The 26,768-nt window shown below is 35.1% G+C and overlaps 1 protein-coding gene across 2 annotated transcripts in view; it reads left to right on the top strand.

Annotated features, from left to right (window-relative positions):
• Positions 1-26,768, top strand: part of SPAG16 (sperm associated antigen 16) — a 1,004,614-nt gene that overhangs the window by 474,748 nt on the left and 503,098 nt on the right. For both annotated transcript variants that reach the window (XM_032859869.1, XM_032859870.1), the window contains exon 11: positions 17,823-17,966. In XM_032859869.1, the coding sequence (XP_032715760.1) occupies positions 17,823-17,966 (144 nt within the window). The remainder of the gene's footprint in view (positions 1-17,822; positions 17,967-26,768) is intronic.

Raw genomic sequence — 26,768 nt, 5'->3', positions numbered from 1 at the left:
AAGCAAAAAATCCATCAGTCACTTTTTTCCATTAGAGTCTACATTTCCAGTGAGCATTAAAACATCAGCTGGTAACCATTTGACATTTCCCCTGTCCCACATTAAACACTGTATAAGTTTGAAGAATTCAGATATTTTTAAAGAAATTGGAAAAGATGTTTAAAATTCAATTATTATTTGGTTTAAAATTTAGAAATTAATTTGCTGAGGAATTTGAAAGTGAATTGTAAATGTGGAAATAATGAATGAAGTATTAATAACTAACATATAATTGAACACCTAATATGCAACAGATGCTTTCTTTAGTGCTTTCTATGTATTTTAATTTAAATTTTATTTAATGCCTCAACATTCATGTTCTATAAATGAGGGAATAAATATATAGATGGATAACCCAGGTTATTCATTTTAAAGTATGGAGAAAATTATTTTAGAAGTCTTAAGAAAATTCTAGAAAGGAAAGTCTTGTTTTTTTTTTTTATATATCTCAAGAAAGCTTATTTTTTAGGAGTAATTTCTTTTTAAAAAAGCTTATTTTTAGAGTTTGATGTTTCATATTGTTTGAGAAATTATTTTGTGAAGCTTGTCATGGAGAACCATATATGTCAGTGGTTACTAATCCCTGTACTTGACCCACATTAGAACCATTTACAAGTCTGTAAAAGCAGCAGCAAACCTAAAAGCACAAGGCACATTAAAAACTACCTAGGTAGATACTGCTACTAGGATCAAACTCATTATGCCCAATTATGAAAAACAAGACATTTTAGACTTCCGAATGTTAATGGCATCTTTTTCTTAAGATCTGGAATTTAGAAAATATCAATACATATCCTTTTTCTTTGATCAAGTCAAGAACTCATTGAGACCCAAGCAGGACTCTGAAAGATGGAGTAAAAAAATACTAGCTTTTACTGATAAAAGTTAAATTAGATGGGTATTTTGATATGTGGCTATAGTGAGCTTTCTATGACTCCACTCTTGCATATGGGCTAACCTTTTGGGGCACAGGTAATGCTGAGTGATGACTGACCTATCACACAAGGGCCTATCCTAACAACATACAACACATAAGAGCTGAAAAACTGTGTTCAGTACAGCAGAAAAGAGAAGAGACAGAAGCTAGAAGGAACTGAGCACTGTAAAGGTACCTCTTTACTCCAGCCTTGTCACGTGGCCATACAGATTAAGTTTTTCCTGCATCTCAGGAATGAATGATGGTGTGGAGAGAAGCCAGAAGTATAAGACTTAAAGGAAATTGCTCATTAAAAACACAAGGCCTGTTGACAGCCTTCCTTCTAACAATATTTTATTACTATATTAATAATTATTATTAACAATATTTTATTACTATATTAATAATTATTATTTGATAATTATAATAATTTTAATTATTTAGAGCCATTTATAAAAGCTGTAAGTTTTTCATAGTTTAGAGCAGCAGATTTGGGTAGCAGCAACATTAGGAATAAAAAAGCTGAAACCTGAAGGTTAAGCATCTAGTTGCTTTCTAATTCCTGTCCTCAAAACTGCAGACTGGCAGAGAATAGAGGATTAGAATAAGGAACACTCATTTTGCATAGGGATTTTCTACTTCTCTTGGCATTTCCAACACCTCAGTAGCATGACCAAATGAAACCTGAAATAATGGATGGGACAAGTTAGGTGGGAAGACTATCCAATGCAAGAATTCCGTCTCAGCCTAATTAAGATTCAAAAAATCAGATGGAAAAGATGAAGTCAAATAAGCACAAAAATAACAAGGAAATTGTGGTAATTGCTGAAGAGGTACTATAATTGATAGAAAGGAATGAAGGTGGTGATTTCAGTTATCTCTGATTTCTAACAAGACTATAGGGAGTTACAGCAAAATGTTTTGGAATTTCTAACAGGTAAAAGATTATTTGGTCAAAAAATTAATTCACATGAAATTTGAAAATCATTTTATACAGTATTCGCAGTATTTACCAGTTTTCGGAAACCTACATTAAGTGTTTTAGATTACAAATCCAGTAGCACAGGAAGGATATCTTATATCCTCCTTGTTCTATTGATCAGTGAAATCTTGAACTCATACTAAATAGTCAATAAATTGCTGATTATAGGTATGTTGTAGGCTTTAAGAAGGAGATTATTTTTAAAATTAGTTTTAAATATTCAAAGCTATAATCAAGTTTTTGGTATTTTATCAATGAAGGGGAAGCAATACAATAAATAGGAAATATTTTTTAAAAAACAATTTTTATTCATCTACATGTTATATAACTCTTCTTGAAATTGATTCTATTTCCAAATTAATGGTTGTCAGAGTATATAATAATAAATACTAATTTTGCATATGTGGCAACACAGATAAGTTGAAAATACAGGGCAACTTCCCCAAATATTACTAAGTGGCAGTGAGGTATGATGCTGGAATTCAGTGTTTTTCACAATGCATATATAACATGGTATATATCCAAATAGGAAATCCTCTTGGCTATGTTCAATGACTATGACTCTAAGGGCTATGATTTATACAATAGCTTAAACACTTTTTTGTGTTCAAACTGTCACAGAAAACAAATACATATGATAGTAAGTGGGAAAAATATTTAAGTTGTTATTATTTTATTCTTAGTCATAAAGAACACAAAATTTAGTAATAAATTCAAAGTTATTTATGCAAGAAGTGTTTTCATTATTTCAATAGCAGTAAGTGGGGAAAATGTAAAAAGAAGCTTTTTTCCTGATTTCATAAAAAGAATGTCTCGAACAGTATAAAGTATAAAATAATGCATCTGTATTAGTAGTTTTTTTCATCTTAGTTTGAGTGGCGGGAAAACCATAAGCCCTCGCTGATATTCAGCAATAAGTATTTAATGCTCAGGCACCTGAGGTAGTCATCTAGGCAATTCTGTTGTTCGTAATTAGTTGTTGGTTTTTCTGGTCTTGACTGTACTCGCATGTCTGTGGAGCAGCTAATCTGGTATGGGATGAAAATCAGAACATCTTAGCTCTGCTCCATGGATCTCTCATCCCCCAACAGGCTGGGGATGATATGTCCTTCTCATGATGATGATGAGAGGGGAAAAGAGAGAGCAAGCCTAATCATGTAGACACTTTTCAGACCACTTGAGTGTGCCACATTTACTAATATATCATTGGTTAGTGCAAGCCACAGGGTCAAGCCTAGATTCACAGTTGGGAGAGACACTACAAAGTTATGTTTCCAAGGGATTGAACACAAGAATGAATGGTAGAGAAAGCAGCAATCATTTTAAGAGCTGATGTTTATCTATGTCACACAGAACTGAACACATTTCAGAAGAATGTAAAATTTGAATGAAACTATTTTTTAATTTATTTATCCTTATTTAAATTCAATTAATTTAATTAATAATATGCATATAGTATATTATTATTTTCAGAGGTAGAGTTCAGTGATTCTTCAGCTGTATATAACACCCAGTGCTCATTACATCCTGTGCCCTCCTTAATGTCCATAACCCAGGTACCCCATCCCCCACTGTCCTCCCCACCAGCAACCCTCAGTTGGTTTCCTATAGTTAAGAGTCTCTTATAGTTTGTCTTCCTCTCTGAGTTCATCTCGTTTTATTTTTCCCTCCCTTCACCTATGCTCCTGTTTTGTTTCTTATGTTCCACATGTGAGTGAAATCATGATAATTGTCTTTCTCTGATTAACAGATTTCACTTAGAATAATACCTTCTAGTTCATCCAGGTCATTGTAAATGGCAAGATTTCATTTTTGATGGCTGAGTAATATTCCCTTGTATATATGTATATGTATATATAATACATCTTCTTTTTGGAGACATAGGGAATGAAACTATTAATGTCAGGTTGCAACTATATGAAAAGACCCAGTTTATTCTTATATTTTTACTTTTATTGATGTTGCTAAACAAAAGTAAATGAAAAAAATGTTTTAAGAGTAGTTTTTAAATTTAGAGTCATGTATTTTCATCATAATGAGAATAAGCAAAGATTATTTGGGGGAAAAAAGCTATTCATCACAAAACATAGTCAGATGATTTAAGTGTGGTAAATTAATATGTCTTAATTATTTTTCACAAGTTAAGTATATAATTATCACAAATATAAAAAAATTCTGGGTATGGTGCATAAACAATGAATTCTGGAATACTGAAAAGAAAAATAAAATGAAAACAAAAAACAAATATAAAAAATTATTATGGTCTTCAAAAGGTTGAGAGTTTTTAAAAATCATACCTATTTTTTAGGAAAAGAGAGTCTACTATTGACAATCAAATATTTTTGCAATCTGATAAAACCAGTTGAAGCTGTGAGAGGATTTGGTACATACAAACGTATATATAATATGGAATAGTATAAAGTAATGTAATATTATATATCTGTATATATACCTACTAAAATTACCTGCCAGAAGGGCCTAAGAAACTTCTCTTAGAACAAGATGGACTTTAACATTGCATTGGGGAAAAAATTAAGGTAGCTTATTTTACATACCTTTCTTTGCCTACAGTTTTTCTGACTTAATTACAATGTTCTTATATGATTCAAGACTGATAAAAGCCCAAGAAATTCAGTCCCTGCAAAAACAAACAAACAAACAAAAAACCTGTGTTCCATCTAGAATTTTGATTAATTTTACCCAAAATGATATAATTATAAAATATTAATGGATTTGTTTTTGTTGGAAACTACTGCTCTAAATCAGAGAGACCCCTTTATATTAAATTTAAAATATTAGAAACTATAACTTCATATTCCATGAAATAGACCAATAATGTTTTGAATTTAATTTAATTTCCTTTGTTATTCACTATAAGACTTTGTTTTCTATTGCTGCTATCACATGTTACCACAGAATTTAGTGACTTTAATCAGTATACATTTCTGATGTCTGGGCAGGCTCACTGGGTCCTCTGCCTAGCATCTCACCAGACTAAAATCAAAACATCAGCAGGATTGTGTTCTTGTCTGGTGGCTCTGACATGGAACCTGCTTTGAGGCCCATTCAGATGGTGGGCAAAATTCAGTTCTAGGTACTTGTAGAACTGAGGTTCCTTTTTCCTTGCCAGCTGCCAGAGTGAGAAGAGTTCTCATCTCTAAATGTTGTCCACATTCTTTGACTCATTTTCCCCTTCCTTCAAGTTTAAAGCAGGTAAAGTGGATCAAATCTCGTACTTTGATTCTCTGACTTAACGCTTCTGTCTCAATTTTTTTTTTTCCTGTTTTTAAGGGCTTCTGTAATTAGATTAGACCCACCATCCAGGATACTTTTCTTACTGTAAGCATATTCCCAGATTCCAGGGATTTGGACATTGTTGGTTCATAACCTCCTCGAAAGTTTTCCAGGTATAATCTGAAATTGGTCCCCATACTCAGAGGACAGAAAGAGTCTGAAGAAAGAGGCAGCGCAGGGGTGCCTGGGTGGCTCAGTGGGTTAAAGCCTCTGCCTTCCACTCAGGTTATGATCCCAGGATCCTGGGGTCTAGCCCCGCATCCATCCGGCTCTCTGCTCAGCGGGGAGCCTGCTTCCTCCTCTCTCTCCGCCTGCCTCTCTGCCTCCTTGTGATTTCTGTCTGTCAAATAAATAAATAAAATCTTTAAAAAAAAAAAGAAAGAAAGAGGCAGACCACCTAGGCTGGTAGGTGTTTTAATAAGCAAGGGAACTTATATAACAAGGCTTGTCTTGAGTGGCATCGATACGAGTGGATCCCTGAGCCCACCTGCCAAATCTTAAAAGTTTATATAGAGGATTTACCTGGTTCAGTCAAGTATACCATGCAGGTGTTCTCAACCTCACATTACTGTCTCAAGGCTATGTCCTTGGAGCAGCTCTGGGAATGGAAAAGGAAAACAGAACCCACATTCCAAGGACTGGAGAGGATGAGGAAGTTGTGATTGCCTGATCCAGCTCATGAGTCAACCAAAGCGCATGTCTTTTAAATGACCCCCCTCTAGACATGGACATTTTGGAGAGACACTTGAGTCAACCACAATAATTCACTAAATACCTACTATGTGAGAAGGAGCTCTCAAAGCTATTTAAGATAATTGGAATAGTTAATTTTATTGAACATCAGGAATTACACTAAGTACTATTTATGAATTATGTAATCTAATCTATATGAGCTAAAGACACTTATTCCTCTTTTACTAAAGAGGAATCTGAGCCTTAGGCGTCTTTCAAATGCTAAGTCCAGTTATACAGATGCCAGAACGTTTAGAGTAACTGCTATATAGAGCTGCTTTGCTTAAACTATTGCTGTGATTGTTATAACCCAAAAAGAAAATACTCATGACATATAAAATTCCTTCTATTTCTGTCAAATTTACAACATGCTATAGCAAAATAATTTCCTTTTGGCAAAATGTTCTAGAATAAGAGTCTTTTTATTAATACATTTGCGACTTTGTATTCAGAATTGTCAGTGCCTAAGTTTACCCAAAATAAAGTATTTCCCATGATTATCTGTCCATATCGTTCTTTTCTCCCCTTCAGTTTGAATTTTGCTTTAATGCATTAACAATATTGATAAAGGTGTGAGGGGAGGGGTGTGGAAGTAACTGATCTGTTGTATAAAAGGATGAGAAGATTCAAATAGAATTGTAATAAAATAAGTGAAGTTATTAAATCAGATGAAGTTCTACAGGTCACTGAAACCTTAAATTGAGGAGAGATAAAACAGTGCACAAGAACACAGAATCTTAAACTCTTAGGCATTCTTATACCTACATGAGTGAGGTAAAAAAAGGACAACTAGACACAGGGGAAGCTTGAATAAGCAAGATTAAGGGTTTGATAAACACTGCAGAAGACACTTATTACCATCCACCCATGGTTGCTCTTATAGTGAGTTTCTTTTCCTTGCTAAGGACAATATAAAAAAACAAAGTGTTAAAACATAAAACATAAGCGCTAAAACACACATGCACATATAATGCCAAAAGTAGGTGGAGGCAGAGCCACCTTGCAGGGAAGCTTTGAGTAATTTTTTTTTTAAAGATTTTATTTACTTATTTGACAGAGATCACAAGTAGGCAGAGAGGCTGAGCAGAGATCCTGATGCGGGGCTCGATCCCAAAACCCTGAGATCATGACCTGAGCCTAAGGCAGAAGCTTAACCCACTGAGCCACCCAGACACCCCAGCTTTGAATAATTTTAAGAGAGTCTCTGTTGCAGGCATTGAATGTTACATGAAGAAAGTAATTTGAGTTATTTAAAAAAGAAGAGTTGATTAAATTGTGTGCTTCAGAGAACTGAGGATGGTACATACCTTTTATTTCTTTCATTGAACTGGTCAAAGTCAAGGTACATAATAAATCATGGAATTGAGTGTCTGTGCAGTTGCTCTGATTGCCGTATTGGGCTGGGTAAAAACAAGGGCCAGCGCCTCCCTGAGATTGCAGCAGGTTGCTGCTGGGATTGCTCTTCCTGTCCCCTTTTCTTACCCAAAGTGGGTAGTTGGATATAGAAGCAGCCAATATATCATACTTCTTCATTTTTGTTTCTTTCACATGGAAAGGAAGATGTCAGCAGCGTTTACGATGCAGAGACAAATTCATGGGAATAAAAGATACAACAGCACCCTACTGTATGGCAAATTATTAGGACCCTTTTCCTGTTTCTTGTTTCTTAACCTGTTGTTGTTGGGACCTATTTCTCTCTACCTCATTCCCTCTTTAGGGTTTAAGCCCCACCATTTTATGTGTTGATCATTTCTCACTTGGGTCCAATTGGCCACCGAATTCCACCCTGTGAACTTATATTTTTCATTGTATCCATCACTCCTGGCTCTATACATCTGGTTCCAACCCCGAATTGAACTTGTTTGTGCTTTCTACATAGCTTTATTGAGATGTTTTTGTAACTGAATTTTGCTCTCGTTCCTTCATCATCCCCTACTCACTGGAAACTGATCAGGAGCTAACTCACTACAGCTCCTCAGCTTCCCCTCTAATATCTTCAGCTACATACAGCGAGTACCAAACTCAGAGATGGTAGCCTCTCTTGTTCCATCACTCTTGCCACATGATCTCTGACATAAAATGAGACCTTAGCACGCGTTTTGATCTGGAAATCAGACGCCAGAATGATCTATATAACCTATGATAATTTCAAAATGTTCATTAAATTCCAAAATGTATTTGTAAAAATGTACTGAATTTTACTGAGTTTTCTTCAGTAACAAATCAACCATAAATAACTGCTTTTGGCTTTCTAATGTATTTATCAAAGAGGGACCAAAAAATGTGTCAGTAGTTAAATATCATAATCTTTACACTGGCTTAGTGGTTTCTAACACATTTGGCTATGTTCAGAACAGAATTCTGTACTGTGGTATGTAAATTTACCTTAATTCCTTGTCTTAAGTAGTAATACTTCCAGTTACTCCTTGATTATATATCTAGGTTATATTTTTAAATTTCCTCCTGAAAAAGAGATTTTGTGATAGAGCTCTTACCATGGGGATGTTTGACTGTAGCTTAAAAAAGCATCTACTCTGTGTCACTAATATACTAAGATGTGAAATGGAAAATTTTTATATTCATAGCTACACAGAGTTCTTGTAAATTGCTGAAACATGAAATAACCAAATAAACTTTATTATTGAAATGGGTTTCCTAAGAACATAAGTGTGTAATGTAACTTTCAAACCTGTTAAACCATAAAGAACTATAGTGATTTCATAACAGGAAGCACAGTGTGTATAAAACTATGTAGCATAAAATGTTCAGCTGCTGAAGTAACAGGAAACTTCCAGGAGGTATTTTCATAAATCTGGAAACAGTTAACCTGTTTTAATGATCTCCCTCATTCCATTTACCTTACTAGCAGGGCCTGGCTTTCTTTGTGTTTGGAGTTTATAAATTTAATTATGTTAATTATTTTATAATATTTTATAAAATATATTCATATATTTATATTTATATATTTATATATATTTTATAATATAATATTTTATAAAATAACATATTAATTATGTTAATGTTAAGTATGTATTTTGAAATGGTCTTTCATATATTCGAAAGTTCAACAACTTTTGGAGAAAATAGAATGGTATTATTGAGATTGAAAGTATCCCTAAGATTTGTTTTATTTGGTAAGTAAAACAAGAATAAAGTGAAAGAGACAGAACAAATGACATCATATTTTTTTATGTGAAGCAGAGACATAATAAATTTAAATGGCTTTTATTCAAGGCTACTGGTCCCCATGCCTTAAGAATTTTCTTCTTGAAAGATACTTGGGAAATGGCCTCTGTTATGCACTAACCAGAGTGGGCACAATCTCCACCCTGTGAAATACAGACATCCAACTGTCCAACTGGTTTTTAAAGCTTATTAGGCTGCATATTTGCATATATGTTGACTTTTCATAAATGAGCTTTGAGTTGAATATCAGTGGAAAATGTTTACCTTTGCATATGTATTTGGAGAATTTTTTTTCATATTAAAACAAATCTACGAATCTCAATGGAACACATACTAGTTTATAGACATTAGTATAACAAAAATAGTATTATGCTTATTTATAAGCAGCTGATTTAGTTTAATTAAGATTAGCTAAGATTGGATTTTAAACTGAAATCTTTCCCTAGAAAACTGATTGTATTTGAAATTAAACTAATACTTTAGTTTAAAAATATACATTTGTGGGCACCTGGGTGGCTCAGTGGGTTAAGCTTCTGCCTTCGGCTCAGGTCATGATCTCAGAGTCCTGGGATCAAGCCCTGCATCAGGCTCTCTGCTCAGAGGGAGGCTGCTTTCCCCCTCTCTCTCTGCCTGCCTCTCTGCCTACTTATGATCTCTGTCAAATAAATAAATAAAATCTTTAAAAAAATAAAAGTATGCATTTGTGCCATGTAATTCAAAGAAGACAAAGATTTTGGGAAAGTTGTATTGAACTGCTTCTTCACACGGGATGAGAAAAGCTAGACAATTTGCATCTTGTTAAAAAGGATTTGTGTTTAGTCTATGAACTCCTTATATGTGTGATGTTACAAAAAGTGTATTTGAATTTGTTCTTTTGGTATATGGCCTTTTGAATATCTATTGTGCAATCAAAGTCCCTGGTGAAGGCCTTTCACCACTGATGACCCAGAACACACACCCAGCCCTCCCTGCCTCTTACCTGTTGATGGTTGGATTAGCACTACCAGCCAGGGAGCAGGACAAAGGGAAGATTATTTGGTATGCCACATACTCCAAATTTATAGTACATACAAAGTTGAAAGAATGTTGAAGAAGAAAAATAAAAAAAGAATTTAGCTTTTCTGGCTACCTCCAGGGCATTATTAATAAATCCATAAACTATGAAAATGTTCCACCTATTTAGTAAAAATGAAAGGAAGATGCTACTTTCCAGACCTTGACAATATAAATCTGACTTAGCTTTGAATAAACTCTATGATATCACGGTTTTTAAACTTAAAGTGACTGGGAAGTATTAAGATTTTTTATTTTCACATTTTCTTAGCTGACTTCTGAAAGTGAATGTGACTTGATATCGTATTTTGACAGATTTCTAATTGTTTTGTGCACATATTTGTTTTATGACTTTTTTCCATTTTACTTTGGCATTTTTTAAGGTACATTTAATTACTTAATATCCTTTGTTGATGAGAATAACTATGGGCTGACTCTTTCTAAAGATAATGATGAAACTGTTAATATAGTAAAGTGATATCTGTTATAATAATGAGGAGCTATCTGTTAACTTGATCTAAGGCCATTATTCTTAGGTTACTGCTGTATACTTCTAGCTAAATGTCCTGGTTTCTTCTCTTGCTCTTTCCTTTCTTATTTTCCACGTAACAGCTAGAGAGAGCTTTTGAGTACTTCCCAACCACATACCAGTCTCCTACTTAAAGCCATTCAGTGATCTTGGGATAAACTTTTCTCTTCTTTTCTCAGCCTATATCTGGCTCTTGTCTTTCTACTGTTCCACACCCACCTTCAACACAGTCCTCCTTGCTGTTGTCTGCAGTCGCTCTTACCTTCTGTCCATTGAATACATCAACTCCTTTCAGCCAAGAGCTTTTACACATGCAGTCACCTGTACCTACTCCTAAATCATCCTAAAGATGTCTCTTCCTTCTTGCCATTCTGATTTCAGCCTCTTGCCATTCTGATGTCACATCTTGATCAAACGGACTCCCCTAACCACCTCATCAAAAATCACACTCACTCCCCAAATCATTGCCATATCACTTTGTTATGTTTTTCTCATAGCTGAATTATTTTGTTCAGTTATTTTATTGTTACTGTTTCCCTCCATTCACATGTAAATGAGTGAAATAATGTGGGTGATGCCCCTGTCTGTTTTGCATACTGCATCATAGGCTTTTGATACATATTTGTCAAAATAGTGAAAAAAAGTTGCACATTAGAGTGCTTTGTAAATCCTGAAGCATATCTAATTATAAGATGCAATTATTGGCTGAGTAACAGTGAGACAGTCTTTTATATATATTTGTTCTGGTAAGCTGGATAAAAACATGTGTGAGTGTGTGCTGTCCTTAAGAATAAGTAAATAAGTGGTCACTCAAAGTTTATGGGGCACACATTTTGATACTGCTTCCTTTTCAAACTACGGTGCATCTTCTGTCTTGGAAATAATTAGAGCCTGTGAACTGAAGTGAAGGAAACGTTTACAATGCTGAATAACCTCAAGTGTAGACAGGGATATCTAATTAGTCTTTCCTGTGACAATCTTTTTTTGGATTAATATTCTTCTCTTTGAAAAGTCTAACAGTGGTGCTTATGTCACCGACTCTCCTGATAATTAATAGTGTTCTCCATACACCTACACATATTCCTTCCAAAATATTCTTGTGTAATGCCACTACTGGAAAGAACAATTTCAATTAGAGAGGAGAGCTTTTGAAGTATATATCATGTGGTCTATTATAAGGAATATGTCCTATTGTAAAAGAAAAATCTCCTACAGAATATAATACTTTATGTAACTTGCCTGGAATATTGTTTAACAAAACATTTTATGGATACTTCATCGGAACATGACTTAATGAAGAAGCAGGACTAGCATTCATCCACATTTTTTTTCTTTTTTTAAATCCCTAAGATGTTTTCCTGTACTATTTCCACCTTAGTCACAAGCTTATTAACTTGGGAATGAGGTGACAGGGCCTTTGTCTTTGAATCTTGTAATTATAATTAATAGTAAGTTAAAGAGAAGCAGAAAGCTTATATTCAAAGTTTAAAGTAAAATGACTTTGTGGCACTTAGGGTAGGTGCCAGGAAGATATTAAGTAAGAGCTCATTATTCTTATTAATTAGAACTTCAGGAAAACAACTTTGAGAAGCAAAGTCATTTTATGGTTACGAGAGGGACACCTGTTTGTGGACAGAGCTTGGGGAGAGGAACTGTACTGTTCTTATCTGAGGATGCCTAGGGCCTAGCAGAGGCTTTCCCAGATGACCCACAACTACTTTGTGCCAGTTATATATGTGAAGACAGAGATAAGGAGTCAGGGTACACATACTATCTACTGTTTCCCTCAATGCATTTCTAAAAGTCATGTCATGAAATAAACAACCACAAAACTTCATTGTTTACTTGTGAAAGTATTATGTGTGGGGGCTACATTTTCACCAGATGATTTAACATCAAATAAACCCCAGCAATGGCCAATGTCTGTCAAAGCCATATGGAAACATCATTTCTAAATATCTACAATTTTAAGTACTAATTTTACTACCCATGTTCTTTAAAATAAGCATTATGGTTTATAGAAGTTAACTACATGAAGGGGTGGGTTATAACAATGTACAATAGTTTTGAATAATAATAATAGCTAACTTCAGTGGAGAGACCATGTTCAGATATTGTTTCAACCACTTTACATATATCAACTTATTTTAGCCTCACAACACCTCTATGAATGAGATTTATAATTCGCTCCTTTTCACAAATATGGAAACTGAGACTGAGAGGTTATACAATGTAATTAGCTACTAAGGAATTTGTAGGCCCATATTCAAATCTAGGCATGCTGGCCTCAGGGATTCTGTCTATGCTGTGATAGTGTTCACTGAGTTCATTACTTGCCTGCCACTAACCTAAGTCCCGTACATGCATTTACTTATTTAATTCTCAAAACAAATCTATGAGGTCAATACTATATTCTTCCCATTTTTCAGATGAGGAAGCTGAGGAAAAAGCTAGTGAAGTGACTGAACCTGGGGATGCCTAGCAAGTAAACACTGGAGCAAGAGTTCAAACTCACATCTTACTCTGGAGCCTACTCACTTAAACACTAGGCTACTTCATGCCGTGCAAATGCTTTACATCAGGATCAGGCAACTAGACAAACTAGGGCCCAAAAGTAGGTTTTGTTGAATAAAGTTTCATGGAAACACAGCCTTGCTTATTCATTTATGTTTTGTTTATTGCTACTTTCATTCTACAATGGCAGAGTGGAGTGGTTAGAGCAGAGACCATATGGTTCATGAGCCTAAAATATTTACTATCTGGACCTTTAGAGTAAAAGTTATCCAACATCTGCTTTAGATCATAAGTACTTCTTTCTCAATCATTGTTCATTCATTCCCCACCACTCTGAACCTAGCCAGTATCCAATTTCCAGAAAATAACAAGCAACAGTAACTAAAGCCTTTCAAACATCCTTAGAAAATGACCAAAAAAAAAAAAAAAAAAAAAAAAAGAAAAGAAAAGAAAAGTTTGATAGAAACTTCAAGGTGCATCTCCATAGATTTTTTAGATAGAAATAAGACAACATTTAGGGCTGGGTTCTGCCCCATTGTCATCTAAAAAAAGAAAAGGCAGTTGAGGTTCTCAGCTCACTCTACTAAGAGATGTGACTTCTGGAGACAGTCTGCTTATATTCATGTCCTCACTCTGCCAGTTCCTGGCTTCATGACCTTGAGCAGATCACTTAACCTGTATGTGTACCAGTTCCCTGATCTACAAGATGGGTATAATAGTAGACTCACCTAACTCCTCAGGGCATTATGAGCATAAATGAGTTAATGTTTGTAATTTTGTTATCAGAAACTGACTCATTATTTCTCCTGTTCTTCAACTTCTTCAAAAGAATGATTCAGAGATAACCAGAATGATAAAAGTTGAATATACTGGGGAAATTCTCAATGAATTAAAAGCCTATGGAATCAATGCTTACTAAAATATCCTTCTACATTTTTTGTTATGGAATGTTATGAAAATAGGTAGATAAAAACTCAATGTCCTCTGACATCTTGAAGCACAATACAAGGCTCATAATAGTAGCACAAGAGAAGATATTTAATAAAGATCTTAGTAAGTGCAACATATAATACATTAGGACAGAGGCCTAATGCAGACAGGACTGTTAGAGAATGCTACTCCCCTGGTTTCCCCTGCAGCACCAGAGCATTTTAATTGTAAATGATAGGGTCTACCAAAGCCTTTAAGACACTCACAGTCAAGTGGTACCCAGCTTTGATATATACACTGACAGTTCCTAGATGAGTTCTTTAACTTGGTGTTAAAGATTTTTTTTTTTTTTTGACAGAGATTGCAAGTAGGCAGAGAGTCAGGCAGAGAGAGAGAGAGAGAGAGAGAGGAGGAAGCAGGCTCTCCACTGAGCAGAGAGCCCAACGTGGGGCTTAATCCCAGGACCCTGGGATCATGACCCGAGCCGTAAGGCAGAGTTTTAACCCACCCAGCCACCCAGGCACCCCTAACTCGGTGTTAATAGTGACTAAATGACTTAAGCATTTATGGGAAATGATGATATCACCAATTTCTGTAATACGATTGTTGATGCTTAAAATACACACATATAAATAATAAACTATGAAAGACTAATACTAAGTAGAAGTTGTGAATTTCATGAACCCCAGAATCATGAGACTATCGTAAGTTCAAAGTCAGCATCCATCCATTACTGAATGTGAACTTGAACAACTTATATAATATCTCAACCTCTTGTTCACTTAGTTGTAAAATAACAAAACTTACAGCACCGACGTCAGTCACTCAGATACTTGACAAGCATTTATGGAAGAGCTCCTATGCATGTGCCAGCCACTGTTGGGGCTGAGTGTATAGCGGGTGCACTAACCTACTGCCCTCCTGAGCTTTTAGTCCACCTGTGAGAAATAAACATTTAGTACAAATTCTGGTGCATATTCGGTTTTCAAGTAGTGCTAGTTGTCATCACTGTTAACTAGTGAGGAAGAGGAGGAAGATTTCAGACACCACTGCCTCACAGTGGAGTTGGTAATAATACTGAAGTCACGCATCTTGGAAGTATTTCTGGTCCATGGCCCTTACCTTGTGCTCCCAATCTTGATCTTCGACACAGAGTGATCTGAGTTGGGATTTGCTACTCTTGACTGGGGGGTCTTTATCACCATGACCCCATCTTTGCTGATATACTTACTGAGTGACTAATTCAATAACAAGTATTGATTGAATGATTGTTATGAAACATTCTCATCTGTGTATTCTGGGTATATTTCTGTTCACTTAAAGACCATTTCATACATGGGGGTTCCTAGGTGGCTCAGTTGGTTAAGTGATTGACTCTTGGTTTTGGCTCAGGTCATGTTCTCACAGTCCTGGGATCTAGCCCTATGTCTGGCTCCCTGCTCAGCAGGGAGTCTGCTTCTCCTCTCCCTCTCCATCTGCCCCTCCCTCTGCTCATGTACTCTCTCTTTCTCTCTCTCTCAAATAAATAAATAAATAAATAAATAAATATTTTTAAAAAGACCAATTCATGGATGAAGTAACATATATTCTTTAAAAAATAGGATATCTGTGTTTGAAATTTGTCCAGAATATATGAAGAAAACTCATTTATAGATGAGATATATTTAAAAAGAAAAAAAAAGAATTATTATTAGAAAAGGTTTATATGAGCAAAGAAACCAGAAATTGTGATGATAGGATCAGACCATACGAAGTAGAAGCAGACACTACAGGTGGTTTGGAGGAGGCCCCAAAGTAGAAGGGATCAGAAAAGTCTGGAAAAACACTTTCAAAACTGATTAACTACCAATGAGTTTGTGTTTATATTTTCTCTTTAACTTCTACAAATAGCTCCCCTCACAAAAGTCATTTTGGAAACTTATCTTTCAAAGTCCGTAAAGACATCAATGATTTTAGTTATCTTACTTAAAGAGGGTAATTTATCATCTATCCAAGTGTGCACGTGTCTGCCAAGAAAGCTTCGAGCCAACATATATCATACTCAGTAGCTTCAAGGATTTGGTTTGCCTTCTTATATGTGTTTGAATATAGAATTCATTTCAATCTGACATTTTTTACCTCTCATCATATTTTTCTTCTAATTAAGTTCTATAAATGTATCCTCTACCACATTTGAGCTGTAATAAATTCCTTTCCTGAATTGGCCTTCTGAAAGTCACAAACCAACATTGTGATGAATTGCAAAATGACTAATTTCCCTCTTGTGTTTATTTTGAGCAGCAGAATGCTGGAGAAAAAATGAGGCAGTGTTTCACTAGAAAGAAGGTCCTGCTTGTAGTGATTACATGCCTGTAAATTGAATATTTCCAACAGTGACTGACCCCAGCAGATTTCCCAAAACTATATAGGTCTAATGCAAGGACATAATTTTGCAGCCCCAAATTTTGGGATTTAATGGTATTGCTGGAAGGGATCCATAATGAGGAAAATTTTGGTCTCACGTAAGCCTTGGAGTTAATGATGGAGGTGTGGGCTGAGACCATGATGTCATAGAGAAATTGATTTCCTGAATTCTGTATTGCAGAAGAAAAGAACAAGGCCATTCATAGAATGGACTGCAGGAGAAATGAATGTGTAATTTTTATTTTTTAAGTCATTATTTGTTTTACATCACTGTATAGGCAAGTAGATGCGTTATGTCTTTGATATGAGATGGCTGTGTTGAAATTGAACAATTTGTTGGTAATAAGTAGGCTGGTATTTTAATAGGTGCTTAACATTGGGCACATTTGTTCCTATTACATTGTAAAGCATAGATGAAACTCTATATAAATAAGATTAAAGCATTGCCATAGGTAAAATATCAGGCATTAACCTTGTAGACTCTTGATTTTAGAATGGTTTAACTCCAATATTTAAATAGCCACAATGATCATAGCCCAGTTCAAATAATACTGCTTAATGTATTAATCATTAATTTTACATACTTCTTTCTCATTTCCCTCTATGCCTTTATAGAGTGGGAATTGCCTTATGCATCCTGAATTCATTTCTGTAATTTGTGTACTGTGCATTGACTGAAGCCAATTTAAGTGGCATATTAGCTTAGAATTTGAGCTTCTTCACTTTGTATAGATAGTGGGCCATGGAGTTAATGTTTCATTTATAGTATTTGTTATAGAGCTGTGATAATGTGGTTATGATTCATGATCTTTTCCTGGATAATGCCTGATTTAAGATACACTGTAGTCTGAAAAGAATCTTGATTTTCTATAATAAGCATGGCTACTGGTCCAAATATCCTAACATTAAATTATCATTGGCATAACTTTTCCTCTGTAAAAGGAAAATCAGAATTATGGTTTTCAAGTCAGGATTAAGATATTCGCCTAACCAATCATCTTATTTTTCAAAGGAGGAATCTGAGATCCAGCGAAGTTGGTTAGATTGATGGCTATCAGAAAAATGTAAGCATTAGAGCTATGGCAGGATGTAGAACCTGGGTCTTCTGACTCCTGAGCCAACACTCTTGTGAGCGGTCCTGCCTTGCTGAAATGAGATAACCACTGTCATTTCATTTATTCAAAATGTGGAACCGTTTGCTCTTATCTCCCCATAACACTGTTTTCTTGTCTCTCCCTGTGCAGCATCATCATGCACCCCCGCAAAGACATCCTGGTCACCTGTGGGGAGGACCGCCTCTGGAAGTTGGTGGGGCTCCCCAAAGGCAATGTGCTTCTTACAGGATTCGGCCACACCGACTGGCTTTCCAACTGCTGCTTCCATCCCAGGTCAGTACACACAATTCCCGGAACCTGCCTACTCTCTCCAGGAACACACTTATTTACTCTGTTTTGTCACTCTCCTGGCTTTTGTTTAAAACCACTTTATTGGGGGCGCCTGGGTAGCTCAGTCGGTTAAAGCTTCTGCCTTCAGCTCAGGTCATGATCCCAGGTTCCTGGGATCGAGCCCCACATTGGGCTCTCTGCTCAGCGGAGAGCCTGCTTCCCCCCTCTCTCTCTGCCTGCCTCTCTGCCTACTTGTGACCTCTGTCAAGTAAATAAATAAAATCTTAAAAAAAAAAAAAAGGAAAAAGTTTATTGAAGTATGAATGACATACAAAAAATTGTGCAGAGGTAATGCATGAAACTTGGTAAGTTTGAAGTATTCATCTTTGAAACCACCACCACAATCTATGCCATAAATATACCTATCATCCCCAAAAGTTTCCTCCCACCCACATTATTGTTAATTTTATTATAAAATACTTAATGTAACATCTGCCCTCTTAGAAATTTTCATGTATACAATACAATACAATATTATTGACTCTATGTTATACAATAGATCTCTAGGAGTTAGTCTTCTTGTATAAATGAAAGTTTATACTTTGCTGGCTTTGATGCTGCTTTTCTCTCTGGAACCCCATACCCTCCACTGAATTATGAGACATGTACATAAATGCTTTTTGGGCTTTCATTATATTGACTTTAGATTGACTGCTTTTGATATTTGGAGGATGTAAAAGTTAGTCCACTTGCTGACACATTTAACAAAAGTAATAAGTATCCCAGGACAAGCACTATTAATACTCCTTGTAGACACAGGCTCTGACAAGGCACATGGATTTCTAGTCAAGAGTACCTGCCAGTGTTCACTTTGCTTCTGTTAATTTGCAGGTTTTCCTCTTAGAATTAAGTTATCTACCAAAAAGGATCAGAAGGCAGTGATCAATTTCTTTAAAAATTTAATGACACTCAAGATATTGAAGAGAACAAAGCAAAAGTGAAAGCATCGAGCCCTATAATTGCAGACTTCACTGTATTTTGATATTCAGAGGCCAAGGGCACAGAAGTAAAGACATTGTTAAATACATAGATACGTTTTTTTTCCTAGTGGCAAAAAGGTCTGCCCACACTTGTTCCTGGGGGCAAGTCCTACCCCCAATCCTGACTGTAGTCTCTTGTTTATCATATTTAACATTTGTAAATACGCTTGCATCTGGCTCTAATACTCTCTGGTCTAGGTACTCTTGGAGACTCATAGTTCTTGGTACAATTTGTAAACTATTCCATTGGAAAATTTTGTTCTTAGGAGAACTCTATAGATCTAGTTTCATGTTTTAAGAAAATTCCCTTTCTTTTTAAACTCTTTGTCTTATTGAATGTCAATGAAATTAGATTGAATAGCAATAAATTGTTCAGAAATTTGTGAGTTAATGAGAAAAGTGAGCCGATGTATTTTAATTTTTGAAAAGCTCCTCAAAGTGTAATTTATTTATGGTACTAGGTGTCTGAACTTAATTTTTAAACATGTAGTGCATTTCATATCTCGTATATAGATAAACAGATTCATGCCACTCCTCACCCCTTAGGAACATAAAGTCCATCTTGCTAGCAGAGACAAGGCAATTAGTAGTATAGTCTATCACTTTTGTAGCTGCTGGGCATGCTAATCAGATTTACATAATGCCCTGTTACCATGGCAGCCAGTGACTCAGATTTTTCTCATCAGTGCTTGACCAGCACAAGGTCCTTTTAATAGATCTTCCTGTTTTCCCACTCAATTACTGAAATTAAAATGAGGTGAAATACATCATTATTCACTCATAATATGAATTTACATTCAGTACTTTCTTTGGCAGAATTGTAGTAAAATGCAGCTACACTCTTTTTTTTTTTCTAATGCATAGAATAAAAATAATGAGAAACAAATACATTTAACCTTAAATGTTTTTAAGTGAGAGATACTGAATAGCAACTGTTCTTTTTGTGGAATTAATGAAAAATGATAAATGATTATTAGAAACAAGAAAAAGTCTTTTATATTTGGGATAGATATCGCAATTATAGTTTTCTCAGAGTCATATGTGGGATCAACTTGATTCTGCTCCCTTGGAAGAGGCTCAGAGTGAATACACTATATCCTGGCACATACCTGATCCCTGCGCTTTTCATAAAAGAAAAGAAACTTGTACATTTTCTTTATTTAATCCGTAATTGTAGTTGTTCCTAAGTGTAACTAGGAACTATAGCTTATGTAAATTCCCGCTGGATGTCTTCCTGATTACTATGACATTCAGTGCAGTGTGTCTTTGTCCACAATGACATAACCAAAATTTCTTTTGGAGGTCAATCCTATGTGATATGAGAGGGGTATACCCTGACTTACCCAAGTTAGTCTTTGTTGTCCAATTTCCCTTGCCGTAGTAGACCTCTCCAATGCATATGCAACAAATACAACGGTCATAGTAATATTACTATTAGGCAAAGAAGGATTGACAGATGAAAAAAATAAAATGAGAAGGTGACTTCTCATTTGAGGATTCAGATAATACAATGTGGAAATACATAAAGGAAAAGATCTGGTAAGTACAGGAAGACTTTGACAAAACCATAGTCATCAGAGTCAAAGATTATCTCAGTTTTTAACCATGTAAACAAAATTGCAATGGAACTAGTGGAATTAATAAACGAGTAAGTGTATTTAATAGTATATGTTGAACTTCATACTTTGTGAAGAGAAAATATAGAGTCTTTGAAATCATTTATTTTTACATTTTTTAAAACATAAATCTTACACCAAAAATTTAATGGAAATGAGTTCTTCAGAATAGAAGTTATACAATCTGTAATTTGTAAGCAAGATTTAATAATAAAAGAAAATAAATCAATAGCTAAAATAAAATAAAACCTGCATTATTAAAAAGTGAATGAGTGAATATTGAGTCATAGAGGAACTGTAAATTGTCACTACCTAGCTGGTAAAAATCACTACCACATACTTACCAAATGTATGAGATGTAACCAAAGCTGTAGTCAGAGTAAAATTCATAGCTTTCAATGCTTTATTATTAAACACACACCAAAGAAATGAAAATAAGTGAATTGTAAATTCAAATGAAAAACCACAGCTGGTCAGCAAACTATAGAAAAGCAAAAGAATGAATAAATGAAAAATAGAAATTAAATTAGAATTTAAAAAGTGAATATGTATTGATCTAACAGGTTTTTTGAGAAAAAATAGTAAAATAAGAAACTATAATAATATAAGTAGATACCTCAAAAAACTGGTGGAAAAAATAAAAGTGAGGAAACAAATAGAAACCTTCATGACTTGGGAGGAGTTAAAGCCGCAGAGGTTCATACACACACACACACACACACACACACACACACACACGTCTGGATCTTTTGTTAAAATAATAGATTTCTATAAGAATAAACATTACCAACACTGAACTAATGGAATGGAAACTCAGAGTAGATTAATAGCAATGGAAAGAAAAAGGTTCTGGAAGTTTTACCTTGCATTCCCATGTTGAGCAGTTCTATTGGCTACGTTTTTAAAATTTTATTTAAAAAAAAACAATTAACTTTTAGATTCAAGGAATTCTTTGAGGACAAGGAAAGTAAGGAAATTTTATTATGGTTTTTAAAATATAGCAAAAACATAACTCTAAACTGAACAAATGTAGTCCCCCCCCATAACTATAGGCCCATTTTACAATTATGCAAAATTTTTTAAAAAGAAAAAGTAGAAATTGGAATTCAGTCATATGTTTTAAGAAATCAGGATACAATAACCAAATAAGATTTGTATTTGAGAAGTGTGGAAAACATAAGTGATTCAACTATGAGGACATTATAGTATGTTATAATAGTAGATAAATATTGAAAATTACTTTAAAACAGTTGGATAAAAATATAGCATCTGTACTTAAGACACATCTGTTTGCAAATAATGTTTAGCCTCTTGTGTTGGAATTGACAAGGAGAGTGGATTTTGGAACAGTTGGGAAACTAAGAAAATCTGGTAGGTGAAGGTAGAATCTGGATGTCATGGAGTTAGATCAAAAGAGGAATGGGTGCTTACAGGTAATAGGGCAAAGGGGGGAAATAAACCTAGAATACCTAAAATACCTAAAATCATAGGAGTAAGTCCTGTCCAGGCTCTCATGTATCTGTGCAAGCTTAGTTACTTGTTGGTGTTTATTCTCAATAAATGTTAGGTACATATTTTTCTTCCTTTTAATGATAATGATTATTTTTTATTAAAACAGCTTGAACACTGGCATTTTCTAACATATTTTAACTTACAAAAGAAAATGTATGTGGAAAACTTTTAATTATAAGCATTGGGCCAATATTATACAGCCCGTACAATCGATGGCATTTAAAAACTGTTGTCACAAAGGATCAGTCTCCCAAAGGCTGTATTGTTTCAAAGTAATACTATACGCACACTGATCATTACCATCAGTTGTCTACAGTGGACTTGATTTTGTTTGTATCTAAGTTCCTTAGCAGGATTTGTGTATCGAGGCAATTTTTAGGAATGACATGGGTAACTTATCACAGTAGAACTGGCTATTAGTACATATTTACCACTAGATGGCAATCATACATTGGTAAGGTGAGCACCCTCTGCATTTACAGGGTAGACTAAGGCACTAGCTGTGAAAGAGACTCGTCAGTTACTGAAAATGGTGAATGAGTGGAGCAATGCAGAGGATGTGCCCTGGCATTGCCTTTGCACTGTTGAAAGAGTAAAATGTATGATGCCACAAAGTAGAAACCAAGCATATTTTGGTGCAAGTCAGACATCCTACTCTAAACCACTGACACATGGAATCAGCTTCAGTTCCTCATGTTAGACTCTTAGTTTCACCTTTGCAAGTCCTGTCAATTTTCTCATCTGTGAAGTGGGCATAATGATGGTACCTACTTTGCAGGCTGATGGTGAAGGCTAAATGCTGTAGTATATTAAAAACACAGGGGCGCCTGGGTGGCTCAGTGGGTTAAGCCTCTGCCTTCGGCTCAGGTCATGATCTCAGGGTCCTGGGATCGAGCCCCGCATTGGGCTCTCTGCTCAGCGGGGAGCCTGCTTCCTCCTCTCTCTCTGCCTGTCTCTCTGCCTACTTGTGATCTCTGTCAAATAAATAAATAAAATATTAAAAAAAATAAAAATAAAAATAAAAACACAAATACTATTGCTCGATACATATATGCTCAATAATTGTTACCTAATGTTATTTGTTATCCATTGATAGGTATTTTGAGAACTTAGAGAGAACTCAAAACTTTTTATAAAGCTGGTAGCCTTAAACACAGTGAGATAAGAAAGTAAGAGTATGCTGCGATGTCTAGGGCTCACCAAGCCCCATTAGAAAAACACTGTCAAACCATATTTCATCATGTCTGAAGTTCTTACCAAGTTAAACACCAAAACAGTTATAAATTAAAAAATAAACCTAATAAGTGTGAAAAGATGTATGAATATCTACTCTTACCACTTAAAAAACAAATTTTTTTTAAAACATATACCATTAAACTTACCATATTCTGCTTATAAAGAAGAAAGAAAGAATTTTGCATGTTTTCTGTTTTTTAGTTTTCAGATTGTGTTTTAGGATGAAAATTTCTTTTGGCCAGAAACACCAAAAACAAAAGCTTTTTAAATTTTTTTTTTAAATTTTATTTTTGAGGAAAGTAAAGCATATAGTTTTTGACCAATATCCACAGGTATGTTTTATTGTTCTTGGTCTATTTAGACTAGCTTTGGACAACTGAAACATAGAGTTGCATATCAATCTCCAGGTTAATATTAATAGATCAATGAAACACACACATTATGCTACTTTAATAATATACTATGCTACCTTAATAATATGCTATTTACTCTATTCCTATACCAGGGAACTATACAATGATGGTGAGGTAGTTTTGAGGTAAATACAATGTCCAGTTCTCTGATGCTTGGGGTTGCATTTTCTTTTGTATGCTCAGAGCTTATTACATGAAACAGCATGTATCTTCCCAAATATCTCCATAAAATGAAAGTATTTGGGATTAGTGGTTTACACAATTTCAGAATGCTGCATTTTTTTCCTGAGTTCATTGCCTGAGGCAGAAATAGACCTGACAGTATCCTGTTATACATAACTTCTACCCTTATAAGCTGATTTATGAATTGTGAATAAGCAGGACTCTACAAAATCCCTCATACTCTTTCTTCCCTGTACAAACTATCTGTTTATGTATTTATATGGTGCCTAAAACCATAGTGTGAAAGCTCCTTGATAAGTATATTGTTTAGTTTTTTTCTTTTTTTAAAGCATGAATAACCTTTTTATTTACTGGAAACATGGAGTCAAGAGTTCAGATTTCAAAGCATAATGAAGAAGTCAGTGTACAATTTTCATAAGACTGTAATGTCCTGCTTCTTCCTGGGCTTTAAATGTAGATACTTTGATTTTTACCAAGTAGATTTCTACCAAGATAATTTTGAGATATACCTGTTAAATGATAATGGTCTACTTTATATTCTTTGAAGAGGTATATATTATGCTTTCCTTCTTAATACTGTAAGTCATCTTTGTGTGAAGGAGATAAGCTTTGGAAGTAATAGCACACTTATTTAATTATTTTGTTCAATTTTAAAGTAGTATGTGATCATCCTAGAGAAAAGTGTTAAGAAAATAAATACTTGGGGCGCTTGGGTGGCTCAGTTGGTTAAGCATCCAGCTCTTGATTCTGACATAGAACATGATCTCAGGGTTATGAGATCAAGCACTGCATCAGGCTCTGTGCTTTGTGGGGAGTCTGCTGGAGATTCTGACCTTTCCACCTGCTTGTGTGCTCTCTCTGTCAAATAAATAAATGCATCTGAAAGAAAGAAAGTAAGAAAGAAACAAAGAAAGAAAGGAAGGAAGGAAGGAAGGAAGAAAAAAGAGAAAGAGAAAGAAAAGAAGGAAGGAAGGAAGGAAGGAAGGAAGGAAGGAAGGAAGGAAGGAAGGAATTTATTTCCCACAGTGTCACAGCTCAGTGAAAAGTTGAAGACACTGCCCGATGGTTCTCCTCAGGTAAATGGCAGGATGTGGTTCTACATAAGAAGCACTTCCTAAAGTCATACTTCTTTTCAAGTTGGGTATGAAAAAAAACCAAAGCAAAACAGTTGTATCATTTTATCTAATCTCTGATAGCCTAGTTGCTCATTTGAAAAAGTGGTTAACCTACTTTCTTAGGTTTACATGAAGGCTGCATGAGAACATTTATATAGAACATTTTGCTGTCTTGGGCTTAGAATAAGCATTTGGTAACAGTAGCATCGTTGGTATTCCTGGGCAGATTTTTGCCTAGATCTTTTTTTTTTTTTCTTTTTTTTTTCTTAAAACAATATTCTCTCCAGGTCTGTTGGCCTCTCTACCTTATTTTAGCAAGAAAAAAAAAAATCCGAGGAATACTATAGGTTCATTAAGATCAGGGTCTGTATCATACCTATATCTTTGTATCCCAGGGGTATAACATATCAATTGAAACTTTATAGGGAATCAATTAATATTTACTTAATTAGAACAAACAGAATTGAAGTTACTGCACCAAATTGTGGCCACTGTTTTTCAGACTCCTAATAGTATCATGTGATTATAGGGCTATACTCACAAACCTTCACATAGACATTCAGATGTGTACCCCTCATTATAAATGAGATTATTTTATTAAAAGAACCTCAAGCCTAATATTCTTCATTTGCCATCAAATCCCTAAAATATCAAATCTTCTCTGAATAATATTACCATGAGAATAAATTTTACTCAAAGACCCAGTCATAAGGGGAAGTGCTCCTAGAATGGCAGAATAAGAACCTTCAAAAATTGCCTCCTCCATAAAAGCAGAGAGAACACTGGCAAAAATTTGCTATGATCAGCCTTTCTTTCTTTCTTTCTTTCTTTCTTTCTTTCTTTCTTTCTTTCTTTCTTTCTTTTTTTCCTTCTTTCTTCCTTTCTTTAAGAACTTAACCAAAGGTCTGTACCCTCTGAGGAACATTTATTGGAGAAAAATTGCCCTATTCCTATTCCTTTCTCCCCAGCTCTGCCATAGCTTTGAAAATCAACTGCCTCACAATCATGGTAGCTGTGAAACCAGCCATGGTACCAGCAACTAGAGGTGCAGAACAAGTTTGGAGATCACAAAACCCCATTCTCAGATAAATGTCACTACTTGTACTTTCTGGAAGCCCCCTGGAAATCCCTATATGCAGAGCTTGTTTTTATTTGACCTGAGTCAGAACTTATTCTCTATGCATAGGTTATTTGACAGGGCATTCGTAGCAAACAATTAGCAGTATGTGTTTAATATTGCAACTGCCAGAGGAGCAGTGACAGTCAAACAAAAGGTTGACCAATATTCTTAAACAGAAAAGCAGAAGAATTAAATGACACTTTGAAAACCTGCCGTATTCCTAGGAATATCAAAGGACACATGCATTTGGAGAGGTGCGTGAGAGCCTAGAAAAGACTTGAGGAGAGTTTAATCTCTCACCTCTGGCTGACCTCGAAGGCTTGTGCAAGGGGGAAGCAAAGGCTAAGGCACTCTGGAAACTTCCATAGTGTTGAGGATGTGCCCCAACATGCATAAAGAACCCCTTGCCAAAGATTGGATGACTTATTGTCAAGGCATTTAACCAGGACCTGTCCAATCATCATTTAAATAAGCAGACTTCTGTGGCCTCACACAACAAAGAATATACACTTCATTTGGATGCTATTATAAATGAAATTCCTTTCTTAATTTTCAGATTGTTCAGTACTC

This window comes from Lontra canadensis, unplaced genomic scaffold, assembly GCF_010015895.1.
Source record: "Lontra canadensis isolate GAN:19392208 unplaced genomic scaffold, GSC_riverotter_1.0 scaffold18, whole genome shotgun sequence".
NCBI lineage: Eukaryota > Metazoa > Chordata > Mammalia > Carnivora > Mustelidae > Lontra > Lontra canadensis.
The sequence above is the reverse complement of the archived record's forward strand: the minus strand, read 5'-3'. Positions and strand labels throughout refer to the sequence as shown.